General features: G+C 38.6%; 2 protein-coding genes across 2 annotated transcripts in view; both read right to left on the bottom strand.

The window, feature by feature from the left end:
* Nucleotides 1–815: 815 nt before the first annotated feature.
* Nucleotides 816–12,919, bottom strand: LOC124292569 (transient receptor potential cation channel subfamily V member 1-like). Its single transcript, XM_046729709.1, has 16 exons — nucleotides 12,758–12,919; nucleotides 11,830–11,980; nucleotides 11,329–11,493; nucleotides 10,629–10,738; nucleotides 10,198–10,285; nucleotides 10,007–10,032; nucleotides 9,018–9,109; nucleotides 7,743–7,875; nucleotides 7,465–7,542; nucleotides 6,521–6,660; nucleotides 6,065–6,240; nucleotides 5,389–5,472; nucleotides 4,209–4,351; nucleotides 2,503–2,618; nucleotides 1,507–1,705; nucleotides 816–893 (listed from the first exon to the last, which is right to left on the bottom strand). Exons 1-16 carry the CDS (start codon nucleotides 12,917–12,919, stop codon nucleotides 816–818), a joined length of 1,941 nt encoding a protein of 646 aa, XP_046585665.1.
* Nucleotides 12,920–19,202: 6,283 nt separating this feature from the next.
* The window catches only part of LOC124292526, a 51,879-nt gene continuing 48,966 nt past the window's right edge, over nucleotides 19,203–22,115 (bottom strand). The window contains exon 27 of the mRNA XM_046729646.1: nucleotides 19,203–21,783. Within this exon, the coding sequence (XP_046585602.1) occupies nucleotides 21,763–21,783 (21 nt within the window). The 3' untranslated portion in view covers nucleotides 19,203–21,762. The remainder of the gene's footprint in view (nucleotides 21,784–22,115) is intronic.

Consider the following 22,115-nt stretch of genomic DNA (forward strand, 5'->3'; position numbering starts at 1 on the left):
TCACGGTCATGAGATGCTATCATAGACTCCTGTTTGTGCTGAATATCCTGTAGAGTCAACTTGAGACTGTATATCTCCCTATGGAACACCATGTTGCTCAACACCTGACTGTTCAACTGCAGAGATGGGTCTTGTTCCTGCAACATAATCACTGATAAATATTGTATACTGCAATGTTCCTGTAGTGAGATCATTGTGGTTGCATTTGATTCCAGTGTGGAAGTGTCAGCAATCAGCAATTATTTACTGATGCAATAAATAAAAATCTTCCAAATATACTCATAGAAATTAATAAGGGAACACATGAAAGTACAAGTGTTCCTATATTCTTTTCCAGAATTTCACCCAGAGTGCAATGCAAAGTTTGTGAAGAAACCTGGAAAAGAATAAAGGAGCACTTGTACTTTCATGTGTTCCCTTACTCGTTTCCATGAGTATATTTACATATTACATATTTTATATGATCTTGATACCACACACTTGATACCACAGTCACCATTATTACAGTTTTGTCAAAGTGATCTTTAAACAATCAACAAGCAAATGATGCTCAGGACATGTCCTTAACCAGAATTCCTATGGCTGATCTGTTATGAAGCAAGTTTGCTGTTATCATGTGAACATTGAATATGCCATCACACACTATGACCAATTGATCCACATTATAGGATTCTTTTACTCACTGTGTATTTGGAAGCTGCTAAGAGAGCATTCATATAAGTCAAAATCGTTAAGAATGAAAACGATCCTTTGAAACATTGATAACGTATGCTGCCCTTGCAGCTGATATCTGTTGTGTTAACCTGTAGAAACTTCTAGGTCCTCACCATTTCCACAGCTTCTGAATCCCCAAACCTTTCCTTCCAGCATTCTTGTAGAAAATCCAACTGACCCTGTTTTGGAAACAATGAAACTGATACAATATTTCTATTTTGTGAAAGTAATCACACTAAACCTTTCTAATACATTTTATTGCATGTATCATGTGTGAAGCCCATTTCTGGTGTCCCCAGCAATGAATATTGCTAAAAGCGGAGTAAAACTAAACTCACTCACTCACTGTTGCGTTTATCACATAGAATTAATGCTTGATTGCCATATATCAGTGTCTATATACCATACTATGTGTCTTTCCGTAGCTAACTTTACAACAAACCGCCAATGAAAACCTTTTGTGCTGAACACAAACATCACAGCAGTAGTGAATAAACATGTGATTGAAAATCTTTGTACACATATTTCTCTTTTAACATTACACCAGTGAAAACCTTCTGTTCTGAATGTAAGCAGTAATTAACAAAATACTCCCCATGTCCATGGGAAATTATTTTTACAAATATTTACCTTTAATGAGAACCCCAAACTCATGAAGTGAATACAAAGTCACAGTAGGAATACCACATAATGTTTCTGGAAAGACTGTCCCTTGGACCCTTATCCCAGTCCGGATCCATCATTTAATGTTAAATCAGAATGGGTAGTGTTGGTGAAGGTGCTGGAGCTCACCTTTATATGCATTGTAACCTTCTTAAGGTCATCCTTCTTTCCAGGGACGTCATCATCATAATACTCAATCAAGGGAGAGCACTTTTTGGCTATGTGCTGTAGAAACTTGTTCTGTCGTCTCTCTGACATTGCCTCCCAGGTGTGGAGGACAGTTATAGCCTTCTGCATTAAAGCATTGGCCTTGGCATTGTCATAGACTCTGGAAGGACACAACATGATGCAGCTAGTTTGTTTCTACTATATGTGAACACTGTGTGTTATCATGCAATAGTTATAGTCATGCAATCATGCAGTAGACTGCTTTCAGAAGTATCTCGTATAATTATAGAAATGATGTTTGTCTCTTATATAGATGTGTTTGTCTGTTCATTGTGATCTTCACACTAAGACAGTCCCCCAGATAGCATTCAGACGTTGGCCCAACGTTGGCAATGGTTTTGCCAACATTGCCAACATTGGGCCAACGTCCGAATACTATCTGGGCCAGTACTTTATCATACACATACAATTGTCATAGCACTAAGATGACTTGTAGGCCAGAACCCTTTTCTAGATGAAGGATAAAACACATTAACATTTTAGATACAGAGTTATACACCATGAAAGACATGCCTTTTCTTGAGATAACACAAACCAACTATCATCATTACTGTCTCATTAATCCATCCAGCTTGTCTATATATTGTAGACAGAAGAAGTTACTGGTGAATCCCATCACTGAAGAACACCTCGTATATAAGAATATTTCTATGCTTACTGCATAGATATAGGCTAGTGATGCTCTTGGAAGATGAGGATGTGTGTTCCTCCAGTAGCTCTGTCTACGTTCATCTGTGTTTGTGTCCTGGTAAGGGTATTATCAACCTGGACAAAGGTTAGACTTAAGGTATTATTTATTTTTGAACCATAAATGTTAACACTTCTTCCCCACCCCCTCCTCTTAACTCAAGCCCAGGAAATGAAATGGTCCGCTCCTTATAGAGAAAATGAACTCACATCTGGAAGGTGTTGGTCATGAGGGCAATGAAGAGGTTGAGACAGAGAATGGCGGAGAAGAAGAACCAGGTTGTGAGTAGCAGGTACGTCATCACCTGGTCCACTTGCAGCATGTGCTGGAGGGGGTGCCGGGAACATGGACAACAGTTTAACACCATATAGAACAACAGTTTAACACCATATAGAACATCAGTTTAACACCATATAGAACAACAGTTTAACACCATATAGAACATCAGTTTAACACCATATAGAACAACAGTTTAACACCATATAGAACATCAGTTTAACACCATATAGAACATCAGTTTAACACCATATGGAACAACAGTTTAGCACCATATAGAACAACAGGAACATCAGTTTAACACCATATAGAACATCAGTTTAACACCATATAGAACATCAGTTTAACACCATATAGAACAACAGTTTAGCACCATATAGAACATCAGTTTAACACCATATAGAACATCAGTTTAACACCATATAGAACATCAGTTTAACACCATATGGAACATCAGTTTAACACCACATGGAACAACAGTTTAACACCATATAGAACATCAGTTTAACACCATATGAACATCAGAACAACAGTTTAACACCATATAGAACATCAGTTTAACACCATATGGAACAACAGTTTAACACCATATGGAACAACAGTTTAACACCATATAGAACATCAGTTTAACACCATATAGAACATCAGTTTAACACCATATAGAACATCAGTTTAACACCATATGGAACATCAGTTTAACACCATATGGAACAACAGTTTAACACCATATGGAACAACAGTTTAGCACCATATAGAACAACAGTTTAACACCATATAGAACATCAGTTTAACACCATATAGAACATCAGTTTAACACCATATAGACACCATATAGAACATCAGTTTAACACCATATAGAACAACAGTTTAACACCATATAGAACATCAGTTTAACACCATATAGAACATCAGTTTAACACCATATAGAACATCAGTTTAACACCATATGGAACATCAGTTTAACACCATATAGAACATCAGTTTAACACCATGTGGAACAACACTTTCATATATTTGCAGACATGACATGGTTTCACCATTTTGAATATGTTACATGTCACTGTGCAGGAATTAGTGGATCAATAGACTGAAATTCTGTATCAAAAATTGTGATACATCAATTTAACACCTGTGGTATTGCACCCATAGTTAGTCCTGAAGTATGGTGATATGAATGAATGGTTTAAAAAAAATATAAATTAAAAAACTTGTTAGCAGCATTCCAGTTAAATCCCATCTTGTCAGCTTCACACAGGAGAACTGCACAGTGGGATACCAAGCAATAAGCAGACCAAAGGAGGCTATTCTTTACACCTGTGCCCCCTGGAAGTGCTAAGACTAGTTCAGAAATAGTATCATTTCACACAACTGGGTTGGAATTTAATGTTTTAAATTTATTCATTTATTCGACCAGTCTATGAATGTAAACTTGCATCAGATTTATCATGTAAACTCTTTTGGACACATCCTATTTCGCTCAGTGTATGTGAAGAGAGGTCATTTTGACATGACAAGTTCCTCTGTGCAATCAAAGGTTTGATGAACAAAGACATGGTACGCTGCTGAAATTAAATTTGAACTGAAAAACTACATTTATAGCAGTGGTGAACTAAATATATATTCACTCATCTATCCTGACCTCAAGGTCATACTCATCCACCAGTGTGAGCTGGAACAGGCTGAAGAAGACTTCACCGGGATTGTTGAACCCCTCCACCTCGACCAGCTCCTCTCCACCCTCCTCCACCTTGTCTCCACCATAGATCATCCAGAAGGCACACACTGGGGACATCAATACATGTATCTCACACAACAAAAGTGAACAAGCCAAGTTTTTATACAAAGTGGATTTTTTACTTCAGTGGTTCTCCTGATGAATTGAAACAAAATATGTTTTTAATGCAGAATGTCTTTGCTGACACTGAACATCATTTTATCTTACAGCCCTCTAGAGCTCAGTACTGAAACTAAATGATCGTACTTGACTCTGTCTCTGATTTAAAACAAAGTTTGATGTACATGTATTTCTCTGCTTATTTGGTCCTGGGTGCCTGGTCAGTTCTGTATCAGGGATTTTGGAAATATCAAATATTAAAAAAACCCAGAAAGACTTGCCAATTGGTGCTATTTCCATTTCATTTTTAACTCCAATCAGAACAAACCTGGTATGGATATTTCATGGTTTTACTTATCCCATTCTGTGACCATCTTTCAATCAAATTATTTTGTGTCATTTCCTCACAAGTTAGGCATCAGTTATATGTTGAATACATATCACAAACCATTGATATTTGTGTAATAATAAGGATGCTATAAATCCAGCTAGGGTCCATGCAGGTAACAAAACACTAAGTCCCCATGGTCCCTTGTATGGTGATCTACCTTCAGTTGTTGGCAATCTATAGCCTGATTTTGTAGTGTGTATTGTGTGTATAGTGTTATTTTTTTCAATATCAAATGTTAGTTTTATATCTAACTGAGGTCTAGTTGTTTTACTATTCACTGACAACAGATTTTATGGTATACATTTATTTATTCTCTATCAATGTCAAATTAGTTCTCGTCACAATATGGTTGAAATATTGCCAATGTGGTGTTAAATATTAACTGACTCACTCTGTAACAATAAATGAGCTAGCTTGGTTGACTCCAAACTTTTGGGGGATGATAGTGTTTGACCCATAATTGATACATATTATCACACATGGGATAGTTCAGATAAGGTCATGTGATATTTTGTTTGCCATCATTACATATTGTGAATTCTGATTAATATTTTGAATCTGTGATTATGAGATTTACACAAACATGGCCCCCACCATATGGTATGTAGAACTCCAGGAAGAGGAAGAGGAACCGGAGCAGGTCAGACATCATGTGTCCCATCATCACAATGAAAGGACCTGGAATATATGGAAAGATAAGCAGGTATTGTATACGCTGCTTTCAGCAACATTCAAGGAACATCAATAATAGGTTTCAAACATTGTATTTATGTGCCGAATCAATCATTGATCTTTAACATGACAAAAACATTCACAACAGTTCCCAAAACCCAGGACCCAAAATGTCATAAACAAGGTTCATTGGAAGTAATTCACAAATCAACATTGAGTCTTGTAGAAATACAACATTCAAACTCTGTGGATTATTGGATGTAGCTGGTATTGTTTCAGAGAGTGTTCTGTATTATACAGTTTTCCAGTTGTGTGTCACAAAGTCTCCACTCACTGTAAGAGAGAAAAGTCGAAGTGACACAGTTCCAAGAAGAAATGGTGGAACCTATAATCATGGGAATAGTTTGGAAACATCAAGGGTATTTAAGGCTCACAATCTGTGGATCCTGGAATACCAGGGGACACAACTCTGCACAGTGACTAGCTGTCAATGTAGACCAATATGAAATCAATTCTCTCTATTATTATGAGGAAGAGATAGATTGTGATTTGTTGAGATTACCAATGAGCACAGTTAAAGAAAAATAGTTTTACTCACCCACAACTGTAAAAGCCCGAACACACTTCATGAGTCGTAGCCAGAGTAGGATGATGGTGACGCACATGATGCGGATGTGCCAGCGAGCCAGCTGATCTGAGTGCTGCACCACGTCTGCCAGGTGGGTGACGACACACACGACCAGCAGTAGGTAACACACCCAGTCAAAATAGTTCCTGGACATAGAAGGATAAAGTGTTTAGCACTCACTCACTCACTCACTCACTCACTCACTCACTCAGATCATTGTCTGTCACCCCCATACTGTGAGCTATATTGACACTTCATCAGCCACGAAAGGTTAACATGCTGCAATATGACTACAATATTGTACGAAACAGCAGTAAAATCACTGAACACAGTCAGTCAGTCAGTCAACCACAACAGACTAAGCCACCTCAGCATGTACAATATAATAGTTTATACACTGGCTGGACCAAGGAGTTTCCAACTGACCACTTATCCTGGAAGTACTTCAATTGGAGACTCTTCAGATCCTGGAGCTCTCGCTGGAGGAACTCTGCCTCCTCCGGCCATCTTGGATGACAGAACTTCAAGTCCTTCTCTATCTGTTGTGTCCTCCATGTCACCCACACCTGCAGGTGCAGAACAGTGGACATGGGAAGTGTGAGCTGGTGGTATCCAAGAGCTTGCATTATAAATTTGGTTCTAATGGATCTTATCCACCTTGTCAGCGCAACATTTCACATAATCTAACTTGGAAGACAAACTATTATGTAATGAAATGAGTGAAATGGTTCCAGGAAATACAGAAAAAGGTATAATCTGAATATCCTGAAAAATACATGATGTGGAAAAAAGTTGAACATGGAAATATTGTATACCTTGAAGTAACAGTCAACAAAACTAGTGTATCTAAAAAGGGCCCATGCCAAGCTACATCCCATAACTAGTGCAATATAAATATACCAACACCAGATAATAATCATTATAAATGTTACACCCAAACAAATTCCTTTGGGTTAGAAAGGCAAAACAAGGTGAGAATTAAATCAATGGATCGCTTAAAAGTCACTCATGACACAGGTGATTGCTAAACGTGTAGGTATGTTCCAGTCATGTACAAGTGATGTATCACAAGGACTGACATTACTTTGGTGACCCATCTTCCTGCATTTGCCAAAGTATTTTTCATAAATAGTCCATGTGGGATTAAAACCCATGACTTAATGCCATGGCTGTGTGTTATATGTATGATAACTTCACAGTGTAAGCACAGTCCACATAAGTTGGTTAAATCCATTAGAGAAACAAATGCTAAATGTCATGGACAGATGGAATTATGATTTGACTGAAAGGAAACAAAGAGGTGTAAGAACATTTGGGGATGAATGACACAGGACAATAGTTAGTTGATATGCACTAGTGGGGTCTCTCACCTTATTAGCTGTCCTTGACCTGTTGAACTCCTGGAACTCCTCAACGATCAACCACACGGTGAAGCCCACAGCAACTACCTGGTACAGGATGTACAGAGCATCATCATCACTTGGGTCATCATCACTGTGTCACTCCAAACATCACAGTTCACTATCAGGTAAGGTCATTTTAAATGCGAAACTGACACTATTATGAGAATAAAATGTTTGAACATATTTATTACCCTGCATCAGGGAAGACATTTGATGTATGAGCAGAGATTTGATGACAAACTCACAAAGAGGACAATCCTCCACCAGTCCTGGGGCAGGGTGTAGATGTGTCTCTGGTCGTACTCTATCAAGACTCCCTGCACAGTCCACAGGAGGATGTACACCAGGTTGAGGAGGAGGTTCAGACACGCACCAAATCTACACACAGGAAACACAACTATAATCAAACTCTGCTGTGTCAAACTTACAGTTGTCTTCAAGTGAAAGTTTGGTTCCTGTAGATTCCTAATTTAGTCTGTTCAACTTCAACACATCATAGTTTGACTGCATTAACGGTGTTTATGCCTACCAGCTGAATCCAGAGAAAGGATATAGATCTGTTAGGTTTGGCAGAGAGCATATAACAGTCTCTGAGTTGGGCTTCAGTATATTTCATGTGGAATGTCAGGTTATATATTCACATCCCCCATGGCTACCTCAGATAGTGTGGAATCCCCACAGTTGTATGTCGAGTACAATCCTGACAAACTCCTCCTATTTCTATCACTATTTAACCAGTGTTGAACTTTATGTGCCAAATTTCTGATTGTCTTGAACATAATTTAAAACAGAGTTACAAACAAATTAAAACAACCCTGATGTGTCAAACTAAAACTGTTTGAAAAACATCATTAAACATTTGAATCAAGTACAACAGAGCAAACATGATATAACTTGACACATCAAAGATAGGAGGCCATATACTGACCAGAGTAAATGATGCTACCATTTAGACATTTGACAAGTGAGTAAATAAGATTAAATCTGTAACCAAATGATAGCAACACCTTCAATGGGAAAGCAGTGATGGCTTCCCAAGAGGTTGAAGTGATATGGTTCAAATGTATAAATAATGTAAAAACCACAGAGGTTGAACATCACCACAGACGATGTTACCAATGGGTCACGAGATGGTATGAGAGATACTCACAGACCAAACCTGTCCCACATCACCTGTAGCAGACGTGTCATGCAGGGGTGACTGACTACACACATGAGAGATACTCACAGACCAAATCTGTCCCACATCACCTGTAGCAGACGTGTCATGCACTGACTGTGAGAGCAGACCAAACGTCCCACATCACCTGTAGCACACGTGTCATGCAGGGGTGACTGACTACACACATGAGAGATACTCACAGACCAAATCTGTCCCACATCACCTGTAGCAGACGTGTCATGCAGGGGTGACTGACTACACACATGAGAGATACTCACAGACCAAATCTGTCCCACATCACCTGTAGCAGACGTGTCATGCATGGGGGTGACTGACTACACACATGAGAGATACTCACAGACCAAATCTGTCCCACATCACCTGTAGCAGACGTGTCATGCAGGGGTGACTGACTACATGGAACTGATGGTAGTTTACTGCCACTTGCATCTGACAGACAAATAGATACTGAACATTAGAAATTCTTAAATATCAAGAAGATGATAGTACATTAAAATACAAAATGGAATGTGTTCACTAATATAAATGATATACTGTGAAACATTAAAACTGCAATGTCTCATACAAAACTACACGTGAAGATCCGGGTTAGAATTGATCTTCAGTAACCCATGCTTGTCATAAAAGGCGACTAACTGGATTGAGTGGTCAGACTCGCTCATCGTATCCCAATTGCGTAGATTGATGTTGATGCTGTTGACTCGATTATTTACAGACCGCCACCAGGGAATTCGGCATATTGTATTTTGCAGAAAGCCTTGTGTATCATCCATCATACAGCAACCAAGGTAACATCCACCATCAACACCGGTGCAGTCAGTTCCAGTTCCGACTAATAGGTACCCCTGTCATCAGTGAGTGAGTGAGTGAGTGAATTTAATTTTACGCTTTTAGCAATATTCCAGCAATATCAAGATGGGGGGCACCAGAAATGGGCTTCACATATTGGATCCAGATGGGGAATCAAACCCAGATCGTCAGTGTGATAAGTGAATGCTTTAACCACTAGGCTACCCCTAGTGATGATCTGTTTGGCCCAAATAGCCTAAAGACATCAGACACCTGGGACCTCTTCATGACTTCAGCATCAATATGTCATCACGTGCTACATCTTCTTTAACAGATTGTGGTTTTTATTTTACATATTCTTTCAAGAACTGATGCATCACATCTTTATTTTATAAATATTTCACCTTGTCCACATGATCATTAGAGGATAACCCTGCCAGCAATCTGACAATCTTCAGAGAGTAAAATTACTTACCATTACTTATGAAACATTTGTAGTGTCACAAAATATTTTGTAAAATTTCAGTGCATACTTACCGGTGAGTGACTATGAGTATTCTTGTCTGCAATAAGATTTCATGGAATGTGTTACATAAATACACAGTACATAAAACCAAAATCCTTTGAACTATTTACCTCGTTTACTGCAGATGAATATGTTTCTTGATCAGAGTCTTTAATCCTAAATTTTGAATAAGAAGTGCCTGTAATTATCAAATGATTCTTACTTTTGCCAGGTACCAAATGTTGTAGCAGATAATGCTGCTTCCTGTTCTGGCTATCAATCTGCCGAAACTGTGTCAGTGCTTCGTGGGCCTGAATAAAGGTCACACAGGAACAAACATTAACATATTATGTAATGTGACTTGTGAAAATCATGAGTAAGGAAATCAACTGACATTAACAACCAGACACTAATATGTTTTTCACTTAAATGTTTCATTTACAAGTTTCTCGTGAAAAACAACTTTATTTCAACTAAAATGGTAAAAACCTTGAATGGTGACAAACTATGTCCCTGATAGAAAATGAGAGGATGAAAAGGAGAATTGTGTTCTAACCAAGTAGAATTGTGTTCTAACCAAGTAGAATTGTGTTCTAACAAAGTAGAATTGTGTTCTAACAAAGTAGAATTGTGTTTTCACTAAGTTGGACTGACCACTTGGGGCATCTTGGCTATCATCCATGTTATTGCTTTCTGCTCATCATGGTCTTTGACAGTGGCAGACGCCTTCTTCTCCACTAGGTATCGAGCAGCTTGACTTCTATCTGGTAATACAGACAGCAGGTCAGGAATATAACATGAGGTGAATAATCTCAGTAACATTCTGTCAACACAGACATTGCTCAGATGAATCATCAAACACAGAAGATGTGGATCAGAGCGAGTCCCAGCCAACTCACCATGTTCAGTCCATTTTCATATTGTAACTATATGTGAATGTCTATCTGCACTGTGACCAACTCACCATGTTCAGTCCATTTTCATATTGTAACTATATGTGAATGTCTATCTGCACTGTGACCAACTCACCATGTTCAGTCCATTTTCATATTGTAACTATATGTGAATGTCTATCTGCACTGTGACCAACTCACCATGTTCAGTCCATTTTCATATTGTAACTATATGTGAATGTCTATCTGCACTGTGACCAACTCACCATGTTCAGTCCATTTTCATATTGTAACTATATGTGAATGTCTATCTGCACTGTGACCAACTCACCATGTTCAGTCCATTTTCATATTGTAACTATATGTGAATGTCTATCTGCACTGTGACCAACTCACCATGTTCAGTCCATTTTCATATTGTAACTATATGTGAATGTCTATCTGCACTGTGACCAACTCACCCAGTTCGGCAGCCAGCTGTAGAGGAGTTCTGCCCTTGTAGTCTATCACATCTTCATACTGACACCCTAGTTTGATGAGCATGGCCACAGATTTGCAGGCATCATTACGGGCAGCAAAATGAACAGGAGTTTGATGTTGTTCCTTAGTTCTAGCTTCTTTATCAGCTGTGGGTGCAAACATTATTACGCTGGAAATATTTTCTTATAGAAGAACACTGAAGTACAACCTATGTAAATTCAAGAAACATATCACTTTTCAATTCCTCTGTCTCCATCTTTTTAAGAATGGCTATCAGCTTTGCACTGAAAGTATGCATGAATTCCTAATATTTCAATTGGGAGAGATGAATAAACGAATGTGGAGCGGATTCACATCTCTCCCCTAACAAATGAACAGATGACATCAACACAATTTTATGTGAGGCCAGGACAACAATGAAAGACAACAAAAGAACTCCTGCCACCATAGTTTACATCCCAATGGTTCAAGTTGATCCTCACCTCCAAAGTCAATGAGAAGTTTGATCATCTGAGGGTAGTCACTAGCTGCAGCAACATGGAGGGGAGTGCGGCCATATTTGTCGGCCATGTCGACTGCAGCTCCAAGTTTCAATAAATACTTTGCAACATCTACATGCCACTGACGGGCTACCTGGAGGAGGAATGAAACATTTCATAAAATTCACCAAATAATGCTCAGTAATATAGTCAAAATAGATGACTCTTTTTCTCATGTTTCAGCAAAGCAAGTCTTTGACCTAAGCTGACTCTCTTCAATGGGTAGGTAAGAACCATACATACACATGGTACAGAAATCATCTTGTATCATGGTTACTGAATTTGTCCTGATGTTCAACAAATCACACAATAAGTTGAAGACTTAGAATGAAGAGTGAAGGAGTGAGCTTGGTACTTTGAACAGAGTGAGTGAGTTTGGTTTTACACTGCTTTTAGCAATATTCCTGCAATATCATGGTGGGGGACACCAGAAATGGGCTTCACACATTTTACCCATGTTGGGAATCGAACCAAGGCTTTCAGCATGACGAGTAAATGCTTTAACCACTAGGCTACCCACAATCCCCCCCCTTTGAACATAACACGGGTATCATCCATGTGTCCATGTGATACAGGGTTTAGAGGTTTACCCAATGAAGGGGCACATAAGTATGGTATTGACAAACCTGGAAACGTAATCAAGGTGAATCAGGATTCAAACACACAATCAGAGGTTTCCGTTGTGCTAAAGGTACTTAAGACTACTCAATGATTTGTGATGACTTAGGTGATTTGGACACCAATGCACCCTAGGAATCAAGAAAGCAGTTATATTGTGTCAAAAGTCCAAAATTTAATTATAAACTTTGACAGTTGTCTGCCTTATACATCACTGGACACCAATGAAATGGAGATGTGCTTCTCCCCATACCTCGTGTAAGACGGTCTGTCCATACTTGTCCCTGCAGTTGATGTCCACTCCTGCAGCGATCAGCTCATCTATGTCAGATACATCCGGCAGCAGTTCGGGATCACGTGATCCTGCCGCCTCAGAGAAGAACTGCAGCAGGGCTTTGTTCTGGACAGTAGCCATCCCTCCTTACAAGACACTTGGAAGACCTGTATAGATGGGTAATATTAGCATTGACTGTAATATACACTAAAGATATCAGTGTGTTTTGACTATATAATGAATATGTTTATAAATCCACTGTGAAAGTAATTATATTTTGGGATTATGATGAAATAGTGATTAATCAGCCAATCAACTATTCCCACATACATTTTTATGTTTCCTGAGAGACTTGTGCTATATATGGCCAAAGTAACACAAAAAATCAAAGGATGAAGCTGTATCTGAAAATGTGCCCTCTTTATAACTATTTGATTGTGATTTTACTCCTATAATTGCTTCTTCTCTAGAACACAGAAACAAATGAACCAAATCTTGTCTCATGTATCCTGGCATACTAGCTGAGAAAATGAATACAGCATGATAAGAATAAAACAATTTTGACAACAAGTTACCTCCTCTGACCTGGTGAAAGGCACAATAAACTTAATGAAGAACATACCTTTATAAACCTCTGAAGTGCTTCCCAGAAAGGCATATAAATCTACAACTGATTCCAACTATATCCCTACATTAAGACTGAAAACAACATCAGAAGAACAAACTAAAATGCCCCAGAACACGACACAGAAATTGTTTTAGAATTCCCAGTTAACAGGCACAACATGTTCCCATAGCAATAAAAGAAAAGGTACCTTCAGTGTTCATAGATCCAGACACTCTTCCTAAAACCCGATCTGTATGTCTGTGTCATGTTGCATAAGAGGAGTTGGACAGCATGGCCACAACAGACATGGTCTAACCAGCAACATAATAAACCATTTATGATACCTCAATCACTTGCACAACTAACTTGAACAGGAATATATTTCCCACTTGTGTTGACAGCCACTGCAAGTAAATTTTGCCCTGTTATATTTCAACACTACAGGAACAGCACTGACTAAATCTAGGTCTCTGACAGTACATAGTTGTGATCGAACAGTTAGCTCTTTTTAAACTGATTTGGAGCACCAGAGAGGTGAACCTGAGGAAAATCTAGACCTGCTTGGTTTAACACTTTTGACCACGTGTATATAGAGACATTCACCAGCGTTTACAGCATCTGAAGCAGCTGTTTGTGACCGGGAGAAGGACAGCCATTTAGTTCCTTGACACAGCAGGACACTTGATTAAGCTTCATTAAAATCATGAATCCAATTATCTGAGACAGTATTATCAGAAGATGATCGTAATTGATAAAGACATTAGAACTGACTTTGATTAGTCCATTGTATATAGAAGGTAGTTGTAGTTTAACCTTGCATGAAGCTTAGCCACTGGAGAGTAAATTTGTTTTGATATGAGTGTAGGCAAATTGGGATATAGGCAAAATGGGAACATACCTTTTGTTTCTGTTCGTTTACAAAAGGTTGAATCAATTTGATTAAATATTCCATGTTTATAATCTGAAAACAAACAACATTGATGTGTGTGTGGATTAGGGTGTCATTTGTAAATGATAGTGGTACTCAAGCTCAAAACGTTTCTACATACAATTGATATGATCTGCTTTGGGTGACACGTAATTTTGAAAGAAAGTTGGTGGCTATTTATCTCATATATATATCAATATGAAAAGATAGTGTGAGGATGAGTGGTGTCAGGTGAGGTTGTTGGTAAAGGTGAAGCTGTAGGCTGGGTGAGATTGTGTGCAGTGGTGAGGTTGTTGGTAAAGGTGAAGCTGTAGGTAGGGTGAGATTGTGTGCAGTGGTGAGGTTGTTGGTAAAGGTGAAGCTGTAGGTAGGGTGAGATTGTGTGCAGTGGTGAGGTTGTTGGTAAAGGTGAAGCTGTAGGCTGGGTGAGATTGTGTGGAGTGGTGAGGTTGTTGGTAAAGGTGAAGCTGTAAGCTGGGGTGAGATTGTGTGCAGTGGTGAGGTTGTTGGTAAAGGTGAAGCTGTAGGTAGGGTGAGGTAAGATTGTGCAGTGGTGTGCAGTGCAGTGGTGAGGTTATTGGTAAAGGTGAAGCTGTAGGTAGGGTGAGATTGTGTGCAGTGGTGAGGTTGTTGGTAAAGGTGAAGCTGTAGGCTGGGTGAGATTGTGTGCAGTGGTGAGGTTGTTGGTAAGGTTGAAGCTGTAGGCTGGGTGAGATTGTGTGCTAGGCTAGTGGTGAGATTGTGTGCAGTGGTGAGGTTGTTGGTAAAGGTGAAGCTGTAGGTAGGGTGAGATTGTGTGCAGTGGTGAGGTTGTTGGTAAGGGTGAAGCTGTAGGTAGGGTGAGATTGTGTGCAGTGGTGAGGTTGTTGGTAAGGTTGAAGCTGTAGGTAGGGTGAGATTGTGTGCAGTGGTGAGGTTGTTGGTAAAGGTTGAAGCTGTAGGCTGAGTGAGATTGTGTGCAGTGGTGAGGTTGTTGGTAGTAAAGGTTGAAGCTGTAGGTACAGGTGAGATTGTGCAGTGGTGGAGGTTGTTGTAAAGGTTGAAGCTGTAGGGTGGGTGAGATTGTGTGCAGTGGTGAGGTTGTTAGTAAAGGTAAGGTTGGGTGAGTGTGTGCAGTGGTGAGGTTGAGGTGAGGTTGGTAAGGTTGAAGCTGTAGGCTGGGTGAGATTGTGTGCAGTGGTGAGGTTGTTGGGAAGGTTGATGCTGTAGGTAGGGTGAGATTGTGTGCAGTGGAGAGGTTGTTGGTAAGGTTGATGCTGTAGGCTGGGTGAGATTGTGTGCAGTGGTGAGGTTGTCGGTAAGGTTGAAGCTGTAGGTGGTGTGAGATTGTGTGTAGTGGTGAGGTTGTTGGCAAGGTTGATGCTGTAGGTTGGGTGAGATTGTTTGCAGGGGTGATGCTGTGAGGGTGATGCTGCAAGTAGGGTGAGGTTGTGTGTTAGGGTGACACTATAGGTTCAGGTGAGATTGTTTGCAGTCACAAGGTTGTGTGTTAGAGTGAATCAACAGGCAGGGTGAGATTGTTTGCAGTCACAAGGTTGTGTGTTAGAGTGAATCAACAGGCAGGGTGAGATTGTTTGCAGTCACAAGGTTGTGTGTTAGAGTGAATCAACAGGCAGGGTGAGATTGTTTGCAGTCACAAGGTTGTGTGTTAGAGTGAATCAACAGGCAGGGTGAGATTGTTTGCTGGGGTTCATTTGTTGGTAAGGGTGACACTTTAAATTGAATTAGATTGTAGCTAAGTCCAGGATGTAGCTTGGGCTGGGACTGTTCAGGGTGAGACCCAGGTGTATGTACCCCAGGTATGTTGCCATGTATCTACAGAAATGTACCTTATGTGACTACTGCCTGAAACTGAGGCAGCTGGATGAGTCCAATAAACATGAGACGATTACAAATATCAATCATAGATTAAGATTACCCATAATGTACCATTAATATTTAAAACATTGTTTCAATTTCAGAATTTTAAGATATTTTACACTCTAATCAGACCAAACTATTTTGTTCCTTGTATTGTAGTAATATTGACTTCTTGAAATACAAAAGGTGCACAATCAAATCACAAGCTTGTAAATCATCAGGAGTACGCCCCTCACTGACGCTGGCACGTTTACTGCCTAGATTAACACAACACAAGGAATGTGTCAGCCTAGCAACACACATGCAGGTTCACCATGTAATGACCGACCACGTCATCCAGTTTGTCTGGATCCATCACAACCCACACATTAATATCATATAGCTACTGATTCTAATTGGAGGGAAACTTTTCAGAAGTCTATAGGTTAACACATCCAAATTTGTTTCGTCAACAGAAAACCAGTTAATCCTTTTCAGTGATTATGAGTTTCATTCCAGGGGCCACTGCTCCAAATCAATCGATCGAAGACCTCGCCTGAAGTGAGAGGATAGCTTTTGTCATAAAAAAACCCAACCACACAGAGAGTGTCAGTTATTTACTGTATGCCATAGTAACAGGCACAATGCAGACAATAATGTTTTGTAAATTTTACAGTGATAATTTTAGCTTTTTCCAGATCTCAGAATACAAGATAGGTATCAGGTTTGTAGGCTACAATATCTATTTCTTCTTATTAACATGAATTTGTGATGAGTTTACTACAACCTGTTTAAGAAATTATGAAGATGGGTTAGATTAAGCCAAAACTTGTGTGTAAATACTTTGTCAGAGAGAAACAATACAACATTTGAGATATATGTACTGAATATTATCGGGTGAGTATGGTTGTATGCTGCTTTTAACTATATTTCAGCAGTATCATGGTGTAAGACACCAGAAATGTAAATGTGGGGAATCAAACCCAGCCTTCTCACAAGACAGGCAAATACTTGAATCACTCGACCACCCTGTTGTAAACAAGTTGTGAGACATACTGGTGTAGCAATATTGTGTCCATTTACATCATTGTATCTTGAATTGTGAGATCTGTAAGGATGTAAGTACATGCCAAGCAGGGCACTCTCTTGTATACAGTTTACTGGTGACCAATTGCATGGGAATGTCAAAATAACATTACAAGAAATAGTTTCACTCTATATTGTTCTGTTAGCATGAAGATTTGGGGGTCAGTCACGTTAGTCGGAAAAGACAAATGTTATCACTGTTTCAAGTGCAGGAATTTAGTATTTGTAAAGTAACATGTATACATATTTACCAGTACATTTCTGTAAAGGTTTGTTCTCCAAACATGAAGTCATCATGTAATACAAAAATGTATATTGAATCACATAATTTGAAACCTTAATGGTCCCCTTGATTTGATATGATTTGTTTTATTCATTACTTGTTTAATTAATAAGAGATGTAGAGGTAGGACAAATAAATTATATCTAAACTATTATGAAATTGTGGCTCTGGCTGACTGGATTCACAAACCAAAGAACACAAAGTGTGTCACCTAACAATGGTTTTAACAACAAATGTTTTCGGTGTTGAAATATGCAGACAGTAATGAAGTCAGCTGTACACATCACTGGAGGGAATTTAACATCAAACCTGCTCCATCAATTAGAATCTGCATACTTACACTTCCGCATGAAAGCTGATGACTCAAATTTATGGTATTCCAGATATTTCAAAGTGTATACCTTCTGATGTTGAGTTGGATGTTTACACTGCAGTCCTTACACCTGCTCTGGTCACTGTACAATGATCCTCTTTCACACCTGCACCAGGTGATGTTACCTTGCTCATTAGGTGTTATTGTCCAGGTGTGCAATCTGTGGTGTTTCAGCATCATCATGAACATAGGCCTCCAAGTATGTTATAGTTTGTTTGTTGTTTAACGTTGCACTCTGCAATATCCCTCCAAATACAAGCGGTTTGTAAATAATTGAATCTAGACCAGACAATCCAGTGATTGATCCAGCATCAATCTACACAATTGGGATACGATAACCTGCGTCGACCAAGTCAGAGTGCCTAAACACCCAATCATGTTAGTTGCCTCTTACGACAAGTATGGTTGTAAAGACCAATTCTAACCCTTCTTCACAGGTTCAAGTATGTACCATGAACAGGTAGAGTCTTGTGCAGAGATACTGCTACAATGTCCTGTTTTTACACATCATGGCTTGAGCTCAGACATTTACTGCCCTTGATGCAATTATGCAAACGCAAAGCATCTACTCTGATATACCTATACTGGCTCATGGTAAGAATGTGTCTTAATCATGGCTGCATCATGCCGTCAGTGTTGAGGATTATCAGGCAGATGCCCCTAGGGGATTCTGAGTAAGAATGGTCCCTAACTGTACATGATTGTCATGGTGTGAATAAATTGACAGGATGGTCGCTTGGAGACTTTGTTATTATGTATCAATGTACCCTAATCACATGAGGGGTGCACATATTAAAACATATGCAATTTTCACAAGAAAAGACTTTGAGTGATTTGGTTCAACACCACTTTGACTAGTATTCCAGGTATATTAGCACCTGTCAGCTTACTGTGGTAGGAAAGCCGACTGACTGACTGAGTTTGGTTTTACGCCGCTTTTAGCAATATTCCAGCAACATCACGGCAGGGGACACCAGAAATGGGCTTCACACATTGTACCCATGTGGGGATTCGAACCCGTGTCTACAGCGTGACGAGCCAACGCTTTAACCACTAGGCTGAAGTGATGCAGGTTTCAGATGCTTACCTTGTTTGTGAAACCCATGAGCATGGTGCTGACAAATCATCATTGTGGCAAGCCTGTATCTGGACCTACAACCATGGCTTTCTGCTGTGCTCAAGGGATGCAACCCTGCACATCAAAAGGTGTCACACGTAACCATATTCATGACAAAAGACATTCATATTGTCATGAACCGTTTGTTCATTATATATGTTCCTCTATACAAAACAACTAAACACAACATGTATATTTTCTCATTTATTCGATATATAAAAATACATCTATATAGTATTTGCTACAAAAGAGAGTCATTTCTTTGGACAATGTTGGACAGTGTTGTCCAAGAGGGACATGTACCCTGTAATTAATAGCGGACCCGCTGCTTCCACAATTGCAAAAACATTCTGCCTTTTGACAATTAAAATTTGTACATGACATTAAGAAACTATTTACAATTATTATTTATATTCAGATATTTTAAACCAATCTTTCTGAAACATACACAAATTGCATTCTGTTTAGGGACAGATTAATGAAAATAAATAACAAACGTATTCCAATTTCCAGACAAATTTAAAGCCATAATCATAACAAATTTGAACTGATATTGTGAAAACAGCAGGCAGAAGGAATGTTCAACATGTAAATTGGCTTAATGTGTAAAGATGAATGTAACACACAGCTACAGCCTTATAAGTGAGTGAGTGAGTTTAGTTTAACACCACACTCAGCAATATTCCAGCTATATGATGGGGTCTGTAAATAATCAAGTCTGGACCAGACAATCCAGTGATCAACAGCATGAACATCGATCTGCACAATTGGGAACCGATGACAACAGCCTTATGAAGAACAGCTGATCTTCAGTAACTGTCAGTGCAACAAAACCGTGTGCATGTTTATCCACAAGCTACCGGTAATAATGTCAGGCTTAAAACTGACTTATTTTCATTATGTAAAATTTGTTGTCGGCTTTGAAAGCCTTTCATTTGTTAAAATGAGAGAGAACTATACTTATTTAACTGAGACAATGTTTTGTTTAAATATTTCCATCTTGCAAAGTTTGTATGAAGCATTTGAACAGATACTACAAGTGTTACATGATACATGATTGGTGTTCTAACCAGGAAGAGGTGAGAATGTAACTACCAGTGTCATCTACATATATATCATAAGTTACATATATACAATAAACTACATATCTACAAAGGTATCTATCTCTGTACAAATATACATGTATAAAAGGTAATATCACAACAATATCACAGTTTGTCTGGTGACAAGGCACCAACTTCATAAATAACATGTAATACTTGCACTATATGTTGTCATAGCAACCAGACCTGATATGTTTGGATGGCACATACATTAGCATACATATATATTGGAAGATTAAAATAAGACAAGGCGTTTCATGTCAGTAACAGATCTGCAAATGTATTGCTCTATATGAACGTAATAATCCTATTCCCTCTCGTCCTTCATGTATATTATTACTCAGCTTCATACATGACTGAGGTATGAATTCCACTGAGGTAGCCACCATTTTGAAATACATTTTGGAGAGGCCATACACATCACAGTATTGGTGGACAGGGACATATTGGACTGTGCAACCTAAACAACCTAATCATTGCTGCCTCATATCGACACACGACCAGTGAGCATCCATGTTGAATTATGTTGGATGAGTGCAAAACAAGAATGATAAGCAGAATATTAATGTCATGCCAAACAATTTCAAATGGTTCCAAAAAGTCTTTCAGTGCAGATGACTTCAAATTAGGTTAAAATATTCTTCAAGTCAGATGACCCATTGTCTCTTTAGGTCACTATCATCCTATAATCAACGCAGGGAACCTCATCTATCCAAGTTTATCCCATCTCACAGATTCAGACTACCGTAAGGTCAGGGTTTGACCACTTAGCTTCAGTTGTGAAGCAAATCAACAAGTAACACTTCAGCATTGACACATACACTTAGATCCTAATCTCTTTGGTCTTGAGTAAGCCAGAAAACACTTCAAGGGACATATGAGCTTCTACCAAATCTGGACAAAAGGTTACATATTTTCTCAAAGCTTACAATTTAGCAGACGATGCATCTCATAACATGATATATGAAAACAAAAATGTACAGAATAATTTCTTTGTGCATGATTTTTAACACTGAATCTTTTGGTATAATTTAGCATTATGCAATCATGGCCGAATAACTTAGTTATAACTTTAAACTTGCCATGAGATAGTGGTTCCAACAAAACAAACTGGAAGACAAGACCAGGTAAACAATATGTTGAGACATTTGGCTAGCAAAACAATGAAAGCATTTTATTAAGGAAACAGAATTCCTGCTAAAAAAATAAGAAAATAAATACAAAGGTTAAATAGAAATAAAAGTTTAAATATTGTGGTTTAGTGTAATCATAAACTATATATGCACACTGTGCATAAACATACCTTCAGATGAACACAAACAATGGGATGTTACATTTTGAACCTAAAATACATTGTTCAGCAAAACAAAAACCACCAGAACAATATGACATATATGTAAAATAAAATTTGGCTATATAACAAAACTGTTATCTGAACAAAGTAAAATAATTTATAATCTTACTCTATTAAACAAATAAAACAAAAGTGTCTGCAAAAATGTTTTTAGCCAACAAAACTATGAGGTATGTAAACTGCCTGATCATATCCCATTCATTCATAAACATTATCAGTTCTTCACCATTTGTTCACCATTTGTTCAGCATTGGTTAATTGCTGGTTCAGTGTTTGTTCAGAGTTGTCTCCCCTTCAGCATTCTGTGAGATCAGTCTGTGAAAAAAAAACCCAGTAGTTCCATTTAATATAACTTGTCTTGAAAAGGTTTCTGTTTAACTTCTTACAAATGTATATAACACCTTACAGATAAGAACATCAGTAATTTGTATCTGTCCTGATGTAGGCTATAAAATGTGTGGGATGGTGAGAAGTTTGTAAAGAGTGAGTGAGTTGGGTTTTACGCTGCTTTTAGCAATATTCCAGCAATATCATTGCAGGGGACACCAGAAATGGGCTTCACACATTGTGCCCATGTGGGGAATTGAACCCGGGTCTTCAGTGTGACGAGTGAATGTTTTAACCACTAGGCTACCCCACTGCCCCAT

The sequence above is a fragment of the Haliotis rubra genome, unplaced genomic scaffold, assembly GCF_003918875.1.
Source record: "Haliotis rubra isolate DU_JTF1 unplaced genomic scaffold, ASM391887v1 Scf52, whole genome shotgun sequence".
Lineage (NCBI taxonomy): Eukaryota > Metazoa > Mollusca > Gastropoda > Lepetellida > Haliotidae > Haliotis > Haliotis rubra.

Coding starts and splice junctions, on each gene's coding strand:
- LOC124292569 (XM_046729709.1), bottom strand. CDS start 12,919: ATGGCTACTGTCCAGAACAAAGCCCTGCTGCAGTTCTTCTCTGAGGCG. Junction 9,110..10,006: donor ATACTCATAGTCACTCACCG/GTAAGTATGCAC, acceptor TTTGTCTGTCAG/ATGCAAGTGGCAGTAAACTA. Junction 894..1,506: donor AGGTTACAATGCATATAAAG/GTGAGCTCCAGC, acceptor TTTCCAAAACAG/GGTCAGTTGGATTTTCTACA.